The 22,189-nt window shown below is 43.4% G+C and overlaps 1 protein-coding gene across 2 annotated transcripts; it reads right to left on the minus strand.

Annotated features, from left to right (window-relative positions):
• Positions 1-3,501: 3,501 nt before the first annotated feature.
• On the minus strand, positions 3,502-20,712 carry CIDEA (cell death inducing DFFA like effector a). 2 transcript variants are annotated; one of them, XM_019711337.3, is made up of 5 exons: positions 20,578-20,712; positions 13,140-13,284; positions 12,189-12,335; positions 6,120-6,301; positions 3,502-3,945 (listed from the first exon to the last, which is right to left on the minus strand). In XM_019711337.3, the coding sequence occupies exons 1-5, from the start codon at positions 20,613-20,615 to the stop codon at positions 3,798-3,800; spliced, it is 660 nt and encodes a 219-aa protein (XP_019566896.1). In that variant the 5' UTR covers positions 20,616-20,712; the 3' UTR covers positions 3,502-3,797. The 2 variants fall into 2 exon arrangements, with proteins under 2 accessions (XP_019566896.1, XP_019566897.1); XM_019711338.3 differs by lacking the exon at positions 20,578-20,712 and adding an exon at positions 14,802-14,821.
• Between the last annotated feature and the right edge of the window lie 1,477 nt (positions 20,713-22,189).

Consider the following 22,189-nt stretch of genomic DNA (forward strand, 5'->3'; position numbering starts at 1 on the left):
CCACAGGTCTAGGATACTGAAGGAAAGCAACACCATGTCCCCAGGTGGGTCGTGTGTAGGCAGGGCCAGGCTGTGGCCCTCTCTATGAGGGGGGCAGCTTGGAAGGGTGACATGCCCACCTTACACCTCTGCATAGGAAGGAAAGCATATAGACGCTGTGCCATGTGGGGAGAAAAACTTCCCTTTGAGGAAATGGATCCCAGTTTTAGGATCCTTGTCTAAAAAAGCCTACAGCAATGTCATTGACTTGGGGCCCACAAGCCAACTAGGTAACAGGTGACTTCTCCAGGGCCAGGGAGAAGAAAAGTAGAATTGTGGTGAACTGAAAAGTACCAAGCTGACAAAAGACACACTGTTTACATTTTTAAATCCTGTGCCAAGAAAACCTGTCTGGGAGTGGAATTCCTGAACCACTTTGTTTTGATCCTAATTTTATAGATGAAGGAAGAGACTTAGAGCAGGGAAGTCTCCTCATAGCAGGATGATTTTAACCAGAGTCTGTCTTTGGCCATGAGATAATGGCTTTTAAAATATTTCATTTTAACACCCTCACTTCATGCCAGGCCTGTACTCTGTCCCCTGCTCAAAGCAGAAAGTGCACCTTGAATCTAGCCCACACCAGGACATGTGGGGGTGTGGAGCTAGCCATTTACGTGCACATCAAAAAGGTCCTCACACTAATAAACACAAAGGTGCACACAGACATGGAAGAAGAGTTGTGAACGCTGAGCTCATAGAAATGATTTCCCGTTTTTCTGAATTATGATTCAAAAAGTCAGTGAGCTAGAGCTCTGGAACTTGGCCCTATCGAGGGCACTCAGAAGGACCCTGAGCTCTTGAAAGGGACACATGCCACTGGAGCGGACTCAGTGAATGACTTAGTTATTGGTGACATCCAAAGCCCTGTAGCACCTTCTCTGCAGAGTTCTTACCAGATACAGTTTGCTGTGCAGCCAGTGGGACTGTGGTTGAGGCCAGCCCGCCCACTCCTGCCAACCCCCAGACCACGCCTTTCTCTGAGCTAGTGGCCTAAATGTGGGCTGTAGAGAAACTAAGATTAGAACAGGAAAGTGTCATGTTTGGAACGCTCATCACCTAATCTGAATCAGAGATGAGAGGGAGTGGCACCTGTTGGGACCCTTCCCATAAATGGAGCAGGTTTTAATTCTGTCTCTTTTTTCCCATCAACAATCTCACAAAGGGCTCTCCAAAGCCTTTGATGTCAGTAGAATCTGTCTTCACAGCCCCCTCTCCACTGGCCTGTGCGTTTGTACCTAGAGCCCCCATGAGCCTTCGGGAGGGTTCTGGAGAGGCTTCTTCATACCCGGCTGTCCCAGTAATTTGCAGGATAGGGAGACGGTCTTAGCGTATTCAGAAACTCCCAAACTCTAAATAGTCCTTCTTTTGAATTAATTCCCCTTTCCATGATGAGAAGGCAATTCCACATTCTCCTTTTGCTTTATTCCCCCTTAAAACAGGCCCTGGTACCCTGTGGATACCATGAGGAAAAGGACATGCCAAGGAGAGCAGCAGCTGAGTCAACAGGATCAGGCACTTCAGTGAAAATTCCTTTTTTGGAAGCCAGGCAGTCACTTTCCAGGACTGTTGAATCTTTGGGAAGTGACGCAAGGCCACAGTCAGCAAGAGGCAGGAGCGAGCTCCTGGGAAGGTGTCTCTGAGTCCCCGCCTGAGACTCGAGTAGCTTCTAGGGCACTGTTCCTTCGCCCTGACTTCAGCAGTGGGTGGGTGGTGGGAAGGGCTCTCAGTAGATCTCCTTATATAGCAAACAATTTACAAAGGAGGCTCTTACAGACATCATCAGGATTGCATTTGAGCAGTCTGTGAAACTTCCTCTACCAACAGCTGCGGCTTATTCTAGGAGTGCAGAAACAGAAGGGGAAGGAGTGATGCATTTTTTACTATGACACATTTTTTCAGTGTTAGCAGAAGAGGCTGAGTTTTGAGGAATGCTGCAGCGGTTCCTTTACTATTGCTTCTCCTGCCTGCTAGTGGCTGGTTCCCAGCCCACTTCTCCAAGTAGGCAGCTCAGACAGTATAAGTACAATGGAGTGGATGCTGCTCACAGAGACTGCAGAGGGGGACTCTCAACTGTGTTTATGAAGGGAGGAAACATCTAGGCTCACCAGGGAAGGTTTGACAGTGGGCAGGATCCGCAGGAATGGTGTAGGGTACAGGGAACCTTTGCTTCTAGGGTTCCCAGATAGCCTCTTTTCATTGTGCCTGAGCTGTCAGCCAGCAAAGGAGAAAGGTACCCATAGCAACATTTCTTAATAGGAAACCCGCAAATCTGAACAGATTTGTCTCCCAGCATCTGTTACCCTTATTCTAGTAGCAGCACTCCCATTTCCTTTGGGGAGCCACATCTCCCAACCCGAACCGTGTGGCTAGGGCTAGCCTTCCATGTCGTGTAGCCCTGCAGGTCACACCAGTTGCAGTGACTTTGGTGAGGGGCCTGGTTCAGGACATTCCATTGAGGCAGCCCAGGACTTCCTGCTGTGGGGCTAACATTCTTGCTTCCATGTGAAGAGGGCCTGCCTGAAGATGATGCCAACTCAGAGGAAAACAGGACCAAGAACTGGAGAGACAGATTCCTGGCCATTCTGTTTGAGTGCCCATATTCATTGTGTCTGTGCTGAACCATTACTGCTCATGGTAGCCTGAGTCAGAGTTCTGTCACTTGCAACCAAGGGTCCTGACTGAGAACATAGCAACATTAGGAAGTGAAGACATGGTCTACCAGTGATGTATCAGGTCTAGGTTTCAAGCCATTTTGTTTCTTTCTTGTTTGCTTTGTTGCTTTTCTTGCTTTCCTTGCCTGCCTTCCTTCCTTCCTTCCTTCCTTCCTTCCTTCCTTCCTTCCTTCCTTCCTTCCTTCCTCTTTTTATTTATTTATTTTTTAATTAAAGTTTATTGGGGTGACAATTGTTAGTAAAGTTACATAGATTTCAGATGTACAATTCTGTATCACATCATCTATAAATCGCATTGCGTGTTCACCACCCAGGGTCAGTTCTCCTTCCATCACCATATATTTGAAAATAACTCAAATTTGGTGGGAGTATTTGAGGTTTTTTTATTTATTATTAGTTTCAGGTGCACAGAACAATGTAATAGTTAAACATTTATCATTTATATCCCTCACACTGTGTCAACCCCCCTTCCCCCATCCACTATCCCTCTGACATCGCACATCTTTCTTTCTTTCTTTCTTTTTAAAGAAAAAGGCTAAAAGTGCTGTCTAAAGACCTTCCATAAGCTTTTGGGTCCCTTTGAGCTCATTTCAGGACCCACATTTAAAAAAAACAAAAAAAACCCACAGTAACATTTGACAGCTCCTTATTTCTGCTGCATAAGTACTAGTAAAGACTTTAAAGCGATTATTATATCTGTTAGCAGAAGATTTCTGGCTGAGTTTTGCTTCTCTATGAAAGTTTTGCTGGAAGATGAAAGACGCACCAGAAAGTATTACACACATTAAAAGTAATTCCTGTGATTGGTTTATTGTAGGAGATGAGGAGACAAAGGGCCTAATGCATGTGCATGTTGCTCCTTAGCCATCCAAGACATTCCTGCTGCTGTGTCCCTCCCTCCCCAGATAGGGCCCTTCAGGGCATCCTGTATCATGTGCCATCAAGCCTCTTTTCTTTCACCTGGGTACCACAGCAGAAGTGACAGACAGCCTACAAGTGCACATGTATATGGTATATCAGTGAACATAAGCATCTTCAAAATTTGTCACTTGAAAGGGAATGTATGGGTCAAGGCCAGATGAGCCCCTAGCCAACCCTGAATTTCTGCCTGGAGCGTAGCCTGGGAGAAGTCTGCTCTTCCGTGTCACCCAGCACTTGGAGCATGTGCTTGCCCGTGTAGATAAGAAAATGTCCGGTCACCTGGGCTGCATGAGACAGGAATCGCAGCAGGCTCCTGCAACAGAGAGGACAAAGGCAAGTGTCAGGCTTGGAGTTCTGGGCCAGTGAGGAACAGAGGGCGTGGGAATTCTTCACAACACGCACGCCTTCTCTATCAAGCCACCCCCCTCTCCAAACATGCTCTCAGAGCAGGCCGTGCTCACATCCCCCATCCCTGCTGGGCTCACTAACATACAGATGCTGACTAGGGAGGTCTGGGCAGGAGCTGGTATTCTGCATTTCTGGTGAGCTCCCAGGTGAAACCGATGCCACTGACCAGGGCTATCTTTCCACTAGTCACTTCCAAACATGGCCTATCGTTCAGTAACTAGAAAGTGCTGAGTAGGCAGACTATGCTTCTGAGAGTCCACACTATGTCCTATCCTTTGGCCACTTGCTTATTCTGGTGGCCTGGGGGTGTGTGTGGCTTGTTACTGAAATCTGTCAAGTCAGGCATGAAAAGAGAAATTAGGCTGAAGAAAAGTCTTACAAAAACTGCAATCGTGATCCTATGACCCACTTTGCTCAAGGTGACTGGGACATCCCAACTAGACCTTTTTGTGGTATCTAAGACCTAAGGCTGAGTCTGTCATTCATGTTATTTCAGACTAAAAAAGTAGCTCTAACTAAAATTCTTATTCTCTACCTAGTCCAAAGCTAAAGGGTTTCATTCCAGTTTTAAAGGTTGTCACTTCATAAGGACAGCCACATCCAGGGCTCAACTGCACTGCTTGAGTCAGCCCTCTGCTCCTGGCATCCCACCATGGGGCTCCAGCAGGTGACGCCTTTGATTTGGGGGTCTTTGTGACTCTTTGTGGCCATTTGTGGTATATCAGACCTATCAGATGCTAAGAAATAGTGACAAGAAGGCTGAATTTTGGGTGATGTTTACTTCCTCATTACACTTTTCTAAGTTATTGTAACTCTCTTGCTTTACTTTAATAGTCAAGCAATCCAACTATTTTCTCTCATTTCAGCAAGAAGAGGAAGCGCTCCTGAGTCAAGATTTCAACACTAGGACAATAACAGTTGTCGAAGAGTCAGCTGCTGATGGTTCTAAGTGGGACATGGAGGCCACGCAGAAGCTACTGCCAAGCTGACCTTGTGCCAGGGCCTGGAGACCTGTTAGAGGAGAGCAGTCTCATTTGCAAAGCATTTCCCCACCTGGCTATGCTCTGGGAAGATCAGAGCAGTTCTTCTGGGACAGTTGAGGGAATGAGCCAGCGCCCTCAGAGAAGCAGATAGGGCCCTGCCCAGAGGGGCTGTACAGAGAGACTGTACAGCAGTTGCAATATTTTTAGATCAGCTTCAAAGACTTTCTGCCACTGTCGGTCTCTCCTTCCATCCATCCCTCCACAGAGAATTAGTGCTGTAGAGGATTAATGACAAATTCACTGGAGGGCTAGACCAAGTGTATTTACAGCCTCTGCAATCATGAAGAACTTGGAAGTAACCTTCTCATTTTAAAGATGATGAAACTGAGGCTCAGAGATATTAAGTAACCTGTTAAAGGTCACACACCTGGTTGCTCAGAGGCAAGGCTGGGACAGACTGCAGGTGTCCCTCGCAGTCCAGGGCTCAGTGGCAAGGTGTTCATCCTGGCTATATACATGGAGTGATTCTGGTGATTTGTTCAAATAGGTTGGGGTACGGATTGGGGATCTGTCTTCTATGGGCTTCCCTGGGATGCTGTGTAGCCAGCCCGGCCCCAGCCATGTTCCCATGCCACCTTACCATTAGCTTCAAGTTAGCGATAATACAGCAATATACGCAAAAGAGTACTTATCCAGGTTTGGGTGGCTACTCTGTACAAACCAGGCCAGAATCTCCATGGCTCCGGGTTTAGTGTCGTTGCTTAGAATTAATGTTTTAAAATGCACAGCTCTAGTTTATAAAAGAAATTTGGTCCTTCTTTATATTTATTAAATTTTTGTTTCCATTGTATTTAATGGTCTCTGGAGGAAAAAATGTATTTTGGCTCAAGACTTTCTGTTTTCTGAAATAAGGTTTGCATAACAGTTAAACTTCCATATGACAATATGAATTAAAGTGAACTTCAACAGCTACTGGTCACATCAGGGCCTTCTTGGGGCTGGGCCCCGGGAATGCAGAGGAGCAAGCTGGGGACAGCTGCCTGGACTGAGCCACGTGCATTTTCCAGACCCCAAAGTTGACCCCAAAGACTGTTACCTTAGCAGGGCCTTGAGCCCCGTACACCGGAAGTCATAGGACACCGAATACATCTCATACATGGTGGCCTTCACATTGAGGCAGCCGATGACATCTTTGGGACTCAGCTTGTACAAGTCAAAGGTGACTCTTGCTATTCCTGATTTCTTTGGCTGCTGGCGAGTGGGGATGTAGGTACTACTCTAGAACAATGAAGGGAAGAAGAGACTTGAGGATCACCCCTTGTATGACATGCAAATCCTGTAATTCCAGTTTTATTTAGTTTTGACTGTTGGTTTAAAATCTCTTAGTGACTAAGCTGCTAATTATTTGAGGAATGTTTTTACCAGAACAATATGCTTATGCTGCTATCATGTCAAAACCCATAAGAAAGTATTCTTTTTAAATCTACACTGAGTTTAGTTACTCGGGATGACTGATTCGGCTTCAGAGCTTGGGTTTCAGGACCCAAGGATCAATAAATGATTGTGCTATTGACACATGGTATTAAGAGGCACTCACACTGGTCACTGAAGGCAACCATGGTTACTTGATTGACATGGACGGTCTTATGACTATGACACAGTCTGCTTAAAGAGAAGCCGGCAGCGTTGTTTCCCTTTTACAAGAGGTTTCTGGGCAGAAAGCTTCAGAATCACATGGCTACAGTAAGGGGCAGTATGAGAATTTTCCCAGAACTTTGGATGAAAGCTGACTTCTTGGGGGCACTGAAAGCTGTTTGGTTACAATATCCACTCTTAGTCTACCTGTAACATCACACACGCTTCAAGCTGGGAGGAGAAAGTCAGAGACCTTTATAAACAGCACTGTAATATAATTTTCCACATTAACGCTTTGAAGAAATAAGAAAAGAGAAGAGCTGTCCCAGAGTACAAATGCTGGGCCCAGGAGCTTAACACAGGGTTTGCTTAACACAGATCTTATAGTATTCAAGATTCAAATTTACATAAATCAATAGTTACAAAATCTCACAAACCTCTGGAGTTGGGAGCAGCCGAAGCTATGAATGTTAAATTCATAACAACAGTAATCTACTATCTATTGAAGTTAAAACATAAATTCTCCAAAAAGTAACCAAACCCTGGAGCCTCTCTTCCTCAGCCACAGAACATAATGCCACGAGAACTTCTGGTCATCGCCCATTGTTTAATGCACAAGAGGTCCTGCAGCCTCTTCACTTTAGGGGCACAAACTCGCCATCATTTAGGAAACATTATTTTTAAAAATCAAGATCACAGAATTAAAAGGGGTTTTCACCTATAATTCTACTACAACTCTTTTTTGTTGCCTCTTGTTCCTTTCTGCCATACGAAAGTTTTATCTTACTTTCTTGAAATGTCTTCCTTGAGTCTTGATGTTAAATCAAAATCAAGATGCGCTCACACAGCTATTCTGCTTGTGACCTAACACAAGGCATATGGAGTTTTATAACCTGCTAAGGAAGAAGGCAATGATTGCCTCCCTGTCCTCTTTCTGAAAGTGCTTTAAGGAGCTACTTCCTCACAGGCTTTCAGGCATTTAGACTGAAGAAGGGAGACCCCTGTTGGCTGTTTCTTGGCTGGACATTCTCATCCAACTCAAAATTTGCCTCACTGGTAAAAACACCTCCAAGTGGGGTAGAATCTATAATCAGCTGTGAGGTGTCCATTTCCATCCTGAAGGAAGACGGTTGAAAAGTGGAAGACAAGACTTCAACCCAAACTCACATGTCACCGAGGCCGCTAATAGACTGAGATGGCTTTAGGCCCCTCCTTGAACTGTCACCTCACAGACATTTGTACCCTATCAACAGCCCTGTACTTCAGCTCAGTATCCCAGCACCCAGCCACTCTGGGGGCTTACACATGCCACATATTAACCAATTCCCGCTAGTTACTGAGTCTCTCGTACATAAAAAAAAACAAAAAATATCCTTCCCATCTGAATTAGTTTCCTATTGCTGCTGTAACAAATTACCACAAATTTAGTGACTTAAAACAGCACAAATTTATGTTTATGCTCTTACAGGTCTGAAAGTTCTGAGTACAAAATGAGCCTGCATGCAGGGCTGGTTCCTTCTGAAAGCTGCAGGGGAGACTTGGTTCCCTTGCCTTTTCGGGCTCCCAAAGTGGCCCACAGGCCTTGGCTCATGGCCCTTCCTCACATCACTCCTTCTCTTTACTTCTGGCCCTCGCTCTGGCCCTCCTGCCTCCCTCTTACAAAGACCCTGTGATTACCTGCCCACTGGGTTCTCCAGGCTCATCTCCCTGTCTCCAGAGCTTCACTTAATCATACCCGCCAAATCCCTTTTGTCACAGAAAGCAACACATTCATAGGTTCCAGGATTAGGACGAGGACATCTTTGGGGGCCATTATTCTGCCTACACCGTCCCCAAACAAGAAGCAGTACAGCCCAAGACTGTCTTTTCAAAGATTTATCTAATTGACCCCATGGTCTTCCAATCTACTGGCATGATCATGTGCTTTAAAGATACTTTATTTTAAAGGTTATGCTTTTTATAATTGGTCTGTAGCTTTCCTTCTTTTAGTTAGAAAAGTTATAAAGTATTTGCCACATATAGGAGTGTACATATATGTAAAAATAAGGAACAATGAGATGATGGGTGTACCCACTCTATATAAAACAAAACATTAGCACCCTATGTGCTTCTCCCAATTATATTCCTCTACCTCCCAAGAGGAAACCATCTATGTTGTACATCATTCCCTTATTTATTTATAGCATATGTGTATCTTAAACATTATATAGCTAATTATATATATATATATATATATATATATATATATATATTGAATTATCTATAAATGGTTAAATGCAGAGGTTCCCAAAGTGTAGTTTGGAGATATCTGGGGGATCCTGAGATCCTTTCAGGGGATAGAGAGGTGAAAACTATTTTTATAGTTGCGATTTGCTTTTTTGTTCTCATTTTCTCACAAGTAGAGGTGTTCTTCACTGTACATCTGGGAAACATGCATAACTCAAAATCAATATTTTCTAATGACTAATGCATGATGTTACAAAATCATCCCTGCCAAAAAGATCCATTAAAGTACAAGATAGACCAATGGATTCCAATGTAACAGAGGAGGAAAACGTCACAGGTATGCCTTCACATTCCACACTGCAGCCAGCCTTTTTGAAACCACCGTTTGTTGAGTTTTGGTGTAGTCTCAAAGAAGAATATCCTCAATCATCTGTAAAGATCATTAAAATACTCTTCCTTTTCCAACTACCTATATATGTGAGGTCATATTTTATTCACACACTTTCATTAAAACAATATACTACAACAGATTGAATATAGAAGAAGATATGAAAATTTAGCCATCTTCCATTAGGTGAGGCATTAGAGAGATTTGCAAAAATTCAAAACAATGCCACTCTGCACTGAATATTTTTGTTTTGAAAATAGTTCTTTTTTCATAAAAATATGTGATTTCTATAACCTGTATGGGGTTATTTTTAATTAAGTAATAAATGTTTAAAACTTTCTCAATTTTAATTTTGAATATGGGGAATATCTATAGCTTAGTTTCTCAACCTCGGCACTATGACATTTGGGGCCAGATAATTCTTCACTGTGGGGACTGTTCTGTGCATTGTAGAGTATTTAGCAGCATCTGTGGTCCCTACCCACTAGATGCCAGTAGTATACCCCTGTCCCAGTTGTAACAATCAAAAAGGTCTTCAGGCATTGCCAAAAGTCCCCTGAGGTGCAAAATCATCCCCAGTCAAAAAACCCTGATCAATGAGTATGGATTCTATTGATATAATCCACACAAACAAAAGCTATTTGGGTTATTAGTTTTGAAGAGCGTAAAGGGAGATCAAAAAGTTTGAGGACCATTTGCTTAATGTATCATACTGCCATTTTTTCACTCAACATAGTTGATGAGATTTATCCATATAGATAGATGTACTTCATGCATTTTCACAGCAGAAGAGTATTCCATTCAACGAATATACAGTAGTGTGTTTATTTATGTGTATTTACATAGAAGCACATAGCTGGTTATCGTGTGCTAGGTATATGTCTAGGAATGGACTTGCTTAGTTCAACTTTATCGGATAAAGGTATGTTGTTTTAAATAGTTGTTGGTGGGAGCATAAGAGAGTTCCTTGCTCCATATCTTAAAAAATGAAAAAAATTTAAATGGCCGGCTCAGTGGCTCAGGTGGTTGGAGCACTGTGCTCCTGAGGTCGCTGGTTAGAACAGTTGTGGGCTACCATGAGCAGCCTTGGGCTACCATGAGCGGCAACTAAACAATGGCTTGAACTGGAGTTGGCGGAGAAGGGGGAAAAAAAGAAAAAACTTAAAAGCCTAACAATAACAAATCTAATAATGGTGTGAAAGAGTATCTTATTGTGGTTCTAACTTGTTTTCCTAGTCACCAATGAGGTTGAGCATTTTTCCTATGATTTATTGTCCATTCTGCATATGGCTGTCCCTGTTTTTTGCCCATTATTCTATCGGATTATCTGCTGTTTCCCTTATTGATTTGTGTGAGTTCTTTAAATTGGCCGAATACTTATCCTTTGTCAGGTTATGTTGAAAATACCTCCTCCCCATTTGTGGCTTATTGTTTTACTTCCTTTATAGTATCTTTTGATGACAAAATTCATAATGGAGTTGAATTTACCATTTAAAAAATGGTTTGTTTGTTGAGTCTTGTTTAAAAAAATAACACCCTGAGGATGCCTTTTAGACATACATTAGATCTTCTCAGTCATGCCTCCAACTTCCATCCTGTTTTCCACCTCTCTCTTTTTGTTACAGCATGGGAACCTTCTTTAGATATGTCTCCCAGGTCTTTTATTATTATCTTTAGTCCTGTCTGAGTCTTCATTTATTTTAATTGCTATGTTTTTCATTTCTACAAATTCTATTTGATTTTTCCAAGTCTATCTCGTTTTTTATTTCCTCTTATTTCTTCTTACTTTAGATTACTTTTTATATTTCTTTGAACATTTAAAATATACTTATTATATACTGTGTATCTGATGATTCAAATCTGAGGTCTTTGCAAGCCTGACTTTGTTATTTCTGCCTGGGTCAATGTTCATTCCAAGCCTATTTGCTCCTGCGAGTCATGTGGGGGAACATCAACCCTGGATCACTGGGGCTGGAGGAAGAGACTATTTGAATAAAGAGAATTCAATGAGTAAACTCCTTCCACTGATGCTTCCTTCCTGAGTCTCTATAAACTAAACTCCCAGCTTGGGTGATTTTAGAATCAACAGTCCCTAAAACTTCATGAGGGCAGCTGTCCCACAGATTCTCAGGAGAGACCTTTAAGATTCTCTACATTATGTCGGCATCTCTAATCTGAACCCCACTTTCTGTTAGCCCAAGACTGTCTCCTGTCCTCCCAGCATCCATCAAAACTGAAGCCCTTAGTTACTGAGGTCAGTGGATACCCACAGGATGAGATGCCAGCTTCAGTGTTTGCTTTCCTCTATGGATTCTGGCTCCCATAAAATTTTTGGCTTCTGGGGATTTCCCTTTCTTAAAGGTGAGTTAGGCATATAAAAAGATGTTTTAATATTTTGCTTAACATTTTTAGTGGGAGGATTTTCCAAGAGATATATATTAGAATATATATATATATATATATATATATATATATATATATATATTCTATAGTTTTCCAGAAATAGAAGCCTTTATTTCTCTCTTTACTTTTCTAAATCACTATGTTCACACACACACACACACACACACACACACACACACACACACACCTAATTTCATTGGCTATGTTAGCTTGCCAGCCTCCTGAGGACAGAGACAGTGAATGGTCAACAGGTCATATCTACAAGCTTTACCAGTATCTATAGCTACTCACTGGCCAACGTTTGTCCCTCATAATTATTTGCTTTAAATCATACAGCCCAAGTTCACAAAGATGCTACATTTCCTAGAAAGACGTATAAGAATCGCTTTGAGGGTAATAGACCCAGTTATTAGGTGAATATAAAGGACATATTTAGAAAGTGGGCGAGTCAACACCAAAGTAGGGAATTCACTTTTGTAGGTAAAAGTCTACCCAGTAGCTAGGTTTACTTACCGGTGTCCACTTCTGTCCTTTTTCCAAGATCATGAAATGTGTGTTGTCTCCCAAGGTCTGAAAGAACTCTTCTGTGTCTACCATGGTGCCATCTTCCTCCAGCACCAAAGTGACCAACCCGCTAGTGATAAGTAGGGCATCCAGAGTCTAGGTTGGCAACACATCAGAGACATGGAATGAATGAAGCAGGAGATTCCACTTTGACCATTCACAGCCATTGATTACATTATAGTTTCAGAAGAGCTGGCTGATTTTGATTGAATTTTAGTGGTCAAGATATACCTTAATTGGGATCTATGATTCAGTCTTTGCTTGGAAAAGGAGAAGTTACAATTTTTAAGAGACCTATCTTCTTCAGAGATTTGAATGACATGAGATAAATGATTACATTTAATATTTACAGTTTCTAAAATTACCTACTTATTTCGACAAATAAAAATCCAGCACATATAATATTTAAGGAACCTGAGTCTCACATGGCGTATTTGAATGTCTATCCTGCTTCAGAGCCTGCATGTTGGACACTCGTTTCTCATTTCTATGGGTGTCTATGTCTAGGTTACGCCTCCATGCAATTCTTATTTGGTGATCTAGGACACTTTTAGATTAAGGACTATTCTTCCTTAGGCTTTATAACAAAAAACAGATTTCCAAAGTCTGTTGCTTCCCTATATTCTCCTTTGTCAAAGAAATAAAGTTACATTATTAACTGATAACTGTTTTTGTGGTTTTTGTTTCTGTACCTAAATCTTTTATGGTACAGAGATGCAATGTTTCCTTTAATTCTTTCATTCTCCTTTAGCCACTTAGAAATGCCCCTCCTCACCCCTCATCCTACCCCCTCCCGACTCTCCAAGGCCAAGACATGGACCTTTCTGTCTCTGCATTGGCTTAGTACCCAAGACCCTGGGCCTTCTGAGAACTGGTGTGAGGCACTGCCGCCCATGGTACCTTGCTCAGGAGCTCCTTCAGACTGCTTGCCATCACTCCCCGCCGGCTGCTTCTGTCATGGTTGGAAACTCGGAAGGGGCGAGCTGAATGCATGAGGGGAGTGAGCAGGACTCTCTTAGTCTGTGATCCCATAAATGTGAGAGGCCTGGAAATGGAGGAGAAAAGTAAAAATTATATTTGACATCACTTTTTAAAAAGGTCTTTAAACAAAGTTTTAAAGTACAAAGCAATAAAACAATTTTAATATTTGCATCTAAAAGAAAGAAATTCAATGGTTGGGGATTAAAAATTCTATCATCCATCTATCAATCTACCTACCTACCTACCTACCTACCTACCTACCTACCTACCTACCTGTATCTCCCAATATCCAAGGCACAAACAAAAATACATAAAATTAAAATCACAACCATCATTACACCTATTTTATCAGAACATTCAAAGTCCTTGCAGTGACCTGTTGAGAAGAAATGATAAAGACATTAAACCCAAAAAAGAAATAAGAATTATATTCTGCAAATATGGGTTTTAAAGCTGAAAAATCTAAAATGACTTCTAGAGACCATGGAGTAGCTAAGTGGAATTTAAAAATTAGACACACACACACATACACACACATGTTCCATATTTGTACAATAAGACTAAGCCAGAAATTGAAAAACTAGATATTAATCACTATGGCAATAAACAAATTAAAAAAAATTAACTTAGGATAAATGAGGAACAATAGAATACTATAATAACTGTGGTTGGAATAAAAAGAAGGAAAATAACTTTGGGCCATATGTCACATGACACTTTGAAGTGTTTGAAGTGTTCTACATTTATCAAAGAATTAATTCAAAATTTCTCTATTAAAAAAACTAACATGGAGGAAAAAAATAACAGTAGCAAAACAAAATCAAGACTTAATTTTCTGAGTTAAAATCCTCACCACTTGGTTATTAAATTTTAGTTACCTAGCAACTATAAAAAAGCAATAAAATGCTGATAAGGTGCTTACTACTTTAGAAGTTATTAAACAAACACATGTTTTGCTTTATAAATATTAACTCACTTAATCCTCAGAAACTCTGTGATAGTCCTGGTTTTCTCAATTTGCAGATGAGGAAACCAGGCTAGTGACCTAGCTTCCCACAGCTAGTAGGAGCCAGAGCTGGGATTCAGCCCCAGGCACCATTTCTCTGCCTCATGAAGGTCATCTAGATACCACACGCTACTAGTTACTAACTAAAGAATGAGAAAAGTTTGCATATTAGTAAACATATAAAGTTTTGATAGCAATTAAAGAAATAAAAAACCAGCTTTGACACACCACAGCATACTTTTAGACCAACATGCAAGAAGTTCTTTAAAAATAACTCCATGAGGAGAAGCGGATGTGCCTTGCTGGTGGCACTAGAAAGTGGTTCAGTTTCTTTGGAGACCAGTCGAGCAATGTATAAAGAGCTTCCACCCAAGATTGTGGGCTTTTTTACACTTAGGAATATATCCATAAAGAAATTATTCAAAAGAATATAAACAGAAATTAGCAATGAATCAGGCAGATCTTGCTTCGTGTTGGACGCTGTGAAAAGCAACATGTGACCTCATTTAATCCCCCCAACCCCTGAGGAACTATTATCTATAGCTGCACTGTTCGCACACCAGAACAGAGCTCACCTATTTCAGGTGCTCAAATAGTTGCTGACAATTTGGACTGGTACTTGTACAGTGAGATTGCTGAAAATGACACAAAGGACAACCATGTAGAAGATACAAAGTGAGGACATCACTGTTTTCTGACACAACAGTTTCTCTAGATTAACCCAATGAAGGCTAAAATTTTAGAGAACACCCATACTGTTTTCAAATGCCTATTACCTAGAGTTTAGCACTTTAGTTTTATACATACATAGTCATTTATCTATACTTTATTTTCCCAACTATTTCCCATTGGAATTTCCTTATGGACAAAGCCTTCTTTGTTGTATCTCCCATAATGCCTAGCTTAGTACTAGGCATAGAACTTTTACATAGTATGTTGCTTAACTTGAAGCTCTATAAATGGACATAAATGAAAATTCAATGACTTACCAAGTAATTTGCTATGTGAAAACCTGATAGTATTGTAGTGTACCAGCTCTCAAACAGATTCGTGTTACCATGTTTCAGGAGGGTCGCCATAATAGCACGTCTGTGCCTCACCCCTACGCCTCACCAACAAATTGGCATTAGCAAGAATTTGGCTTCAAGTATATTCAGCCAGCATCACATTAGGCCTCAGAAGTGTTCATATCTGAGCAGTTGCTGGAGCCAGTGATGTGTTAACTCTTTACACATGTTAACTAATTATTATCAAAACTTACAAGGAAAGTGTTAGCCATTTTCTCAGAAGAGAAAACTTAGGCTTAGAGTGGTTTCTCAAGGACACTCAGTTAATAAGGAAAAGAGGTGGAAGATCATCTCTCCAAACTTCAAACCTCAAGCAGTAAACATCAGTTAGGAACACCGTGAGGAAGAGCTGCTTGATGGCTGAAAGGACAACAGCATTCTCTGTTCACATCCTCAGCTCCTTTCCCTTTAGGTCACCAGAGTCACTGTACACTTTGTTTCCAGGGAGACAACTGCAATGGGATTGTGCCAGGTCAGAGGCCTCCAATGCAGGCTCCCCATCAGAATAAGAGAGTCACTGAATAAGTCAGAGCCTGAACCAATGCAGCAGTGGGATTGGCATCAGCCTCTGAACTTTTGCCCTGATTCCAAGCAGTTACGCCAGGTTCCTTGGTTACACAACACGATGAACAAGATGCCCACATTCTGATGAGCTGATGCTACAGACAATTCGCTCAGTCTCATCCCTGTAACCTGGTAGACAGGGCAGCGAGGATTGTCCATATTATGCTGTATATTTAGAACCTGGCTTTGTTCTCAACCTAATCATAGCATCTGAAACTTAAACTTGCTGGCAAAGTCCCTATGAGGAGGAGAGAGAGAAAGATATGAGTTCTGCTCTGAGCTAAACACTGTATACATTAGCACATTACCTAATAACTCTACAGGACAAGTCTTACAGTCAAGGAAAACTGAGGCTCAGAACATTAGGCAATTAATAAGGTCAGAGTTAGCAAGTGCAGCACAGGGGTTTGAACGCAGCTCCTACTTTCGCACCATGTTGCCTGCCCTACCAGGTGCAAACCCTCCTAGAGTAGAGGGGAACCCTGGACTTCCACTGGCAAGAGCCTCTTCTCCCCCACAGCAGGAAGTCATTGCCATTGCCCATGTGGCCTTTTAGAATCTATGCCTACCAAGGTCAGGGTCTGTCTGTGAACTTTTTACTTCCCCACAGCACCTAAACCCCTGTTGGCATGTGATCTAGTCACTGAGTAAAAGATAGGCTAAGACAAAAATCAGAGATATGGGAGAACAAAGTTCATGTCTTAGAATCTTAGGTCCAGGCCCTGGTGGTCAATGGCACACATTGTGGGCATGAACAGCTTTGACCTAGTTAGTTGTGGTTCCCTATCTCCTCTTTGGCAAACACTCACACCTTAGTAAGCACCAATGCTCCAGTGGCCTAGCACAGCTGATTATACAAAGTTCTCTATTGTCTTTTAACTCTGACAAGATAAGTGCTGGCAGTCATTTCTGGTCCTGTCTCTTCACAGTGCCCTTAAGATAGTCATCCTTAATGAAAAAGGACATTGAGTCTATTCTTCTTCTTACCTGCTACGTTTCCTAATGGAAAACTGGGTCACTGTTGGAGAAAAGGCTTATGGAGCACACATAACAAAATATTTGAAGACATGGAAATTAAATTCTGCCATTCTTTTCAAGGAACAGGATGAGTGATTTGATGTGCCAAATTATGTAAAAACAAGACTATCTTATATACAACATAAAAAGAGGTTAAATGAAATTTTACATATACTAGACCTATTTAACAAATACTATATGAGAGCTTAATCTGCTCCAACTGCTCCAGCACAGCAGGATTAATCAGCCAGCTACATGAACAAAGCAACGTATTAATCCAATTCACTTTTGGTCTTCTTAACAGAATAATTTATGGCCATTAGCACAATGCCTAAAGTGTGTTGCTATTCTTCCATTAGCACAATGGCTAAAGTGTGTTGCTATTCTTCCTCAATTTCTTAATATACCAATGTTGAAATAGGAGCACTGAGAAGCCTTAGAATTCTGCTTTTAGACACAACATACATCAGTCACGTCAGAGTCCTGGGAAAGTACAGATGGCCATATGAAGCAGGAAGGGAACTAGCTCACTAAAAGGAAAACAACAACAACAACAACAAGGAAACAGGGCTGTTCAAGGAAATAGATTGTTTCGAGGAAATCAAGACAATAAGTTAGACTTCGCAGAATTAATCTTGAAAACTGTGAAGGGACATATCTCCCAGAAGTGAGGGAAACAGAGAGTCTTTGTATCCCCCCCCCCCCCCACACACACACAGGGAACTGAGGAGTCCTCAACTTATAAAAGTGTGCGAAATAAAGTGACAAACACAGACTGACAGTGGATGTGAATTTAACTCCAGTAAAACAAAGCTAACTCCCACCAGTAATAAGAAAGCATCTTTATACGGCCCCCTCCGGATGGATGTTTATTCTGAAAGTGCTGGAGGAAAAGGCAGTCCTAGGAACAAGGTCTGTCTGAGCCAGAGAAACATTTTGGTGTCAGCAGTGATGAGGTGGCTTTATATAGCCAGGTAAGATACTACCCAGGAACTATTCAGAGTGAAACAATGACTGAGGAAACCCCACATTTCATTGCTAGGTGGAAAAGGAGTAACCCATATGAAGTAATAAAGAACAGACAGGGATAGATGATGTATGTCAACTGAGCACTATTGCCAAAGCCAAGAGTGACAATGAGAATGTTAAGAAGGGAAGTGGTGGTGGCAAATATGGGAACGCAGAGAAATAAGACAGCTTGGAAAGTATTCATCAGCTCTGGCTAGGTCTCCATGAGCTGTAGAGATTAACTTGTAGAAAATTCAATTCGTTGGTTATATCCCTAAGACGACTGTGGTAAAATTTGTACTGAAACGGCAGCTAGACAAAACCTAGAGTTTCTTGTTCAAGAAAAGGAAAGATGTACTAAATATCTACAAAAGCAGCTATTTTGCACAAAATATAACACATCAGCTTTATAACAACTTCAGAGTTCACATGAATGTTATCACTGATGGGACACAAAGACAGAGCAGGCTTTGTCTGGGACAGCACACACCTGTGGACATCCTTGAAGTCCAATGTATGCTAAGAGACATCAGGCTGCTTTCATTATGATGCAGGCCTCTAGTGATTACAGACGATTAACAAACTAATGACTGGTTTAAGATTTAATAATTTCTTATATGTAGCTGATCTTAAAAAAAGATGGGCACAGTGATTAAGTTACTTCCTTGGCAAAAATGCAGTTATATATAACAACAAATAGAATTAGGACATACTTTACCAGCTAGTTTAAATTAAGGAGCACTGAGACAGAAGTCCTGCAAGACCATAATTTACAACTGTGGTAGTCACCTTGTTGTGGCTCACATAGATCTTCATCCTGAACATGGTTTTAAAGAAGGGCGGGGAAGAAAAGTGTGTTCCTTTCAACAAGTGTTACAGATTGTCTTCTTCCAGTTTAGTTTGGAAGCGGGTAGATTCCAAAGAACTATAGCAGCTCAGTTTGGAAGCAGTAGATTTTAAAAGAAATATGACAACAGTGTGTCCCAACAAATAGTCACTCACATCTAGAGTTTGCCAAGTTCAAAAGGAATGTGTTCCAGGAGATTAGATATTTCCTTATGTTTTGATTTGCCAACATTTCATAAGCAAGTTGCTTCCACCACACACTTGACCCTGTGGAAACCTCACACAGATACCCTTTGTATTTTGGGCACTGTTGTAGGGGTCAGATGCAAGGGCAGGGTCATCCTTAATTCTGCAGGTGTTGCCTCCTCTTCCTGCTCCAGGCAATACCAGTGAGGAGTCAGTGCCTTCTACCCATTTTTAAAACTCAGCCCAGGAGCTCCTCAGAGTCCAAAGGACCTTGGAGAATGGGTGTTTGCTCATGGGAGAAAAGTTTGGAGGATGCCCTTGAACTCCAAACTATTCACAGTTGTTACCTCTAGGAGTGAGAGTGGGAGGTGGGTGGTACTGGAGGAGAAGAAGAAAACAGGAAAGAAACCAAGGGTCTTGACCTTTACGCTTAAACCATGTGAAGACGCATGAATCAAGTCTGTTTCTCACCCTCCCCAGGCTTCACTGCGTGACTTCCATTTTCTGTTTTTATTTGTTTTGAAGAGAAAGCCAGGCCTGACACGCCGATCACCCTTACGTTTGGCAGCTATTTTTCTAACCTTGAGTATCACATACAGCCCCCTTTAACAGCCCAAGTTCAGAAGCCTATAGATCACACTAGTTTTGTAAAGTGATTCTGTCTTCCCTTCATATCAATGGGATCAGTCACCTCTGAAAACCCCCATTTTAAAGTACTCAAGTCTTTTCCTTTCTCTTTGAAGTACTTTGAAAATCTTCAGAGAAACACGATCCCTCGATCCCTCCTTAAACCTATAAAATTGCTGCCACGCAGAATCTTTAGGCTCTTACGAACAAGGATGTTTGGTAAGTCAGGATGTGAAATGAGCCCAAAAGGGGGAAAGGAGTGATGCCGGCCTTCCATAGCGCTACGCGTGGAGCGGGGCAAAGAAGCTGCGGGATCCTCGGGCCTCTGATTCCTCCCTGGGCAGAGTCATCTCCTTCGGACGCTGCGAAGAGGGGCGGGGGCTTCTCTCCAAACACCCCGTTACAACCTAGGTGGGCTCAGCGAGCAGGGGTCAGGCAGTGTTCCGGGCGGGAGACGCGCCCCGGGTCAGCCAACCCTCGCTTTGGAACCCAGAGACCGCGCTCACTACGCGGGCTAAACCTGGGCAGCCCGAGGCCGCCGAGAGTTCCCACTAGTGCCCCTCCCCACGCCCCCGCCCCGTTCACTATACGCAGGACCCGGAGAAACCCTGTCCCTACGCACCATGGAAGTGTTGCTCTGAGTTCCCGAGATGGAGTCCTTATTTGCACCCCTGGCTGCTGCCAAGGCAAGAGATGCAGCCCCTCCCGCACTCACCACTGTCACCTGTCTCGCGGACGCCCGCACACCTCAGGTGCGCCACACCTGACACTTGAGGCCAGCTAGAGGAGGAGGAGGAGGAGACGCGCGGCGGCTCGGGTTTTGCTTACAGTGATCGCCCGCGGCGTGGGCGGCAGGGATACCGGTGAGTGCGCCCTGACCTGGGCCTCGGGGAACGCGGGGATGCGGGGCGCGTGGGGTGCAGAGCGAGACGGGGCGCAGCAGGGAAGGGGGGATGCGGGGCACTCCGGGATGCGCGGTGCGCTGAGCGTGCGGGGCCGCAGGCGTAGTCCTGAGCCCCGCTAGCACCGTACTTGCCTGATGAGGGCTCCGGCGTAGTCCCGGGCTGTCTCCATCGCTCAGGTCCGGTCTCAGAAGCCGCCTACCCTCCCGCGCGCCGCCTCTTAAAGCGCCTCTGCCCGCCCCGCCCCGCCTGGCCAACGCTCCGGGCGCGGCCTGACCCCCGCAGGGCAAGGACCTTGGCAATGGGCTCGCCTCTGCTGAAGGTCGCAGTTTAGCGTTCTGGGAGCTCCAAGGGGTCCTCGCCCCTTCGGGCCCGCTCAAGAGGAGGGGCTGTCCAAGACTGCTGCAGAGAACGGTACCGGTGACCCCGGAACCCCAGATGTTCCGCAGGTCACTTTATGGTCGCGTGCCAACATATTTACTTCTCACTTTATGGAGGTTGGATCAGATGGTGACATCACCAACTCCGACAGCATGGCCTTGGCTGTGGAAAGGCGATGTGTTGTTTTAAACCTAGACCACAGGTGGGGAGAGTGAGGCGCAGGATGTGTACATTAGTGACCCCCAGACCGCACCCAGTCAGCACTGGTGCTGGAACCCCTTACGCCAGGCTCCAAGTTCCTCGAGCCAGCTGGTTTCTTGCAGAAGTGAGGACGTTGCCTCAGATACCGGTACACACAGCTCTTCAGGTTCTCCGAGGCGCCTTGGCTTCCTTCTTGTCGCTTTCCCTCTGTATCATGGGCATTTGGGGACAGTAAGAAGGGTATACGGAATGGCGACAATTTTTTTACCTATAGGTAAGGGACTTTCTCAGAGCAAGGAAGGAAAGAGGGAACCGAGCCAAGGCTGAAGGCGATTCTATCCACATCATGCTTACACAGACATCCATATGAGAAGATGCGGTTCGGCATATTTTAGACCTCTGGAGGGCGGTGGGAATAGCGCTTGTCAGGGATTCAATAGAGCTCTTAGAACTGAAGCAGACGTCTCTTGAGCAGGTTAAGGATTGGAACAGTCCCTTAATTCTAGCCTTTCGAACGTTATAAACTCTCAGGGATAGAGATTTGCTAGTGCATGCTCTCCTGCACATAATCAAGTGATTGGTTCTACGAATTATTAGCAACTGCTGACTGCCCTATTGTGAGCCATATTTCCAAAGAGCTGTAGCTTGACCTAAAACTCGCTTTTCCTGATTCAACTTGGTTTCAGCACATTGACTTGATTGCTTAAATCATGCCCCCTTGTGCCTGCCCTCCTCAATTGAACTCACAGAAACAAACACACACTTCTTCCCCTTCAGAGTTACTGGTGCCAACACGCCTCTTGACTTGCAGGAATATTGAAGCCAAAAGCAATTTCCTTCCAGACTCCTGGACCCCACGGAGCCTGCTGGGAACTCCCCAGCCCCAGAGCTCGCAGAAGAGGGGTTGGGAGCGTGGGGGTGTTTCCTGCCCAGAGCCACTAGATCAGGCCTTAAGAGATCATTAGCTGCTCCTCCACTGACACCCTGCTATGGCCTGAATGTTTGTGTCCCCCTGCTCAATTCATATATTGAAATCTTAATGCCCAATTTAATAGTATTAGAAGGTGGGGCCTTTGGGAGGTGCTTAAGTCATGAGGGTGGGGCCCTCAGGCATGGGAGTAGCACTTTATAAAAGAGGCTCCAGAGAGACCCCTAGTCCCTTCT

Source organism: Rhinolophus sinicus, chromosome 4 (assembly GCF_057876585.1).
Source record: "Rhinolophus sinicus isolate RSI-liver-muscle chromosome 4, RSI-T2T, whole genome shotgun sequence".
NCBI classification, from domain to species: Eukaryota; Metazoa; Chordata; class Mammalia; order Chiroptera; family Rhinolophidae; genus Rhinolophus; species Rhinolophus sinicus.

Excerpts from the sequence above, each read along its gene's own strand:
- CIDEA (XM_019711337.3), bottom strand. The coding sequence starts at position 20,615 with ATGGAGACAGCCCGGGACTACGCCGGAGCCCTCATCAG. Across the intron at positions 13,285-20,577 it reads TACGCCGGAGCCCTCATCAG|GCCTCTCACATTTATGGGAT; the intron begins GCAAGTACGGTG and ends CTCCATTTCCAG. Across the intron at positions 6,302-12,188 it reads AAGGACAGAAGTGGACACCG|AGTAGTACCTACATCCCCAC; the intron begins GTAAGTAAACCT and ends TCATTGTTCTAG.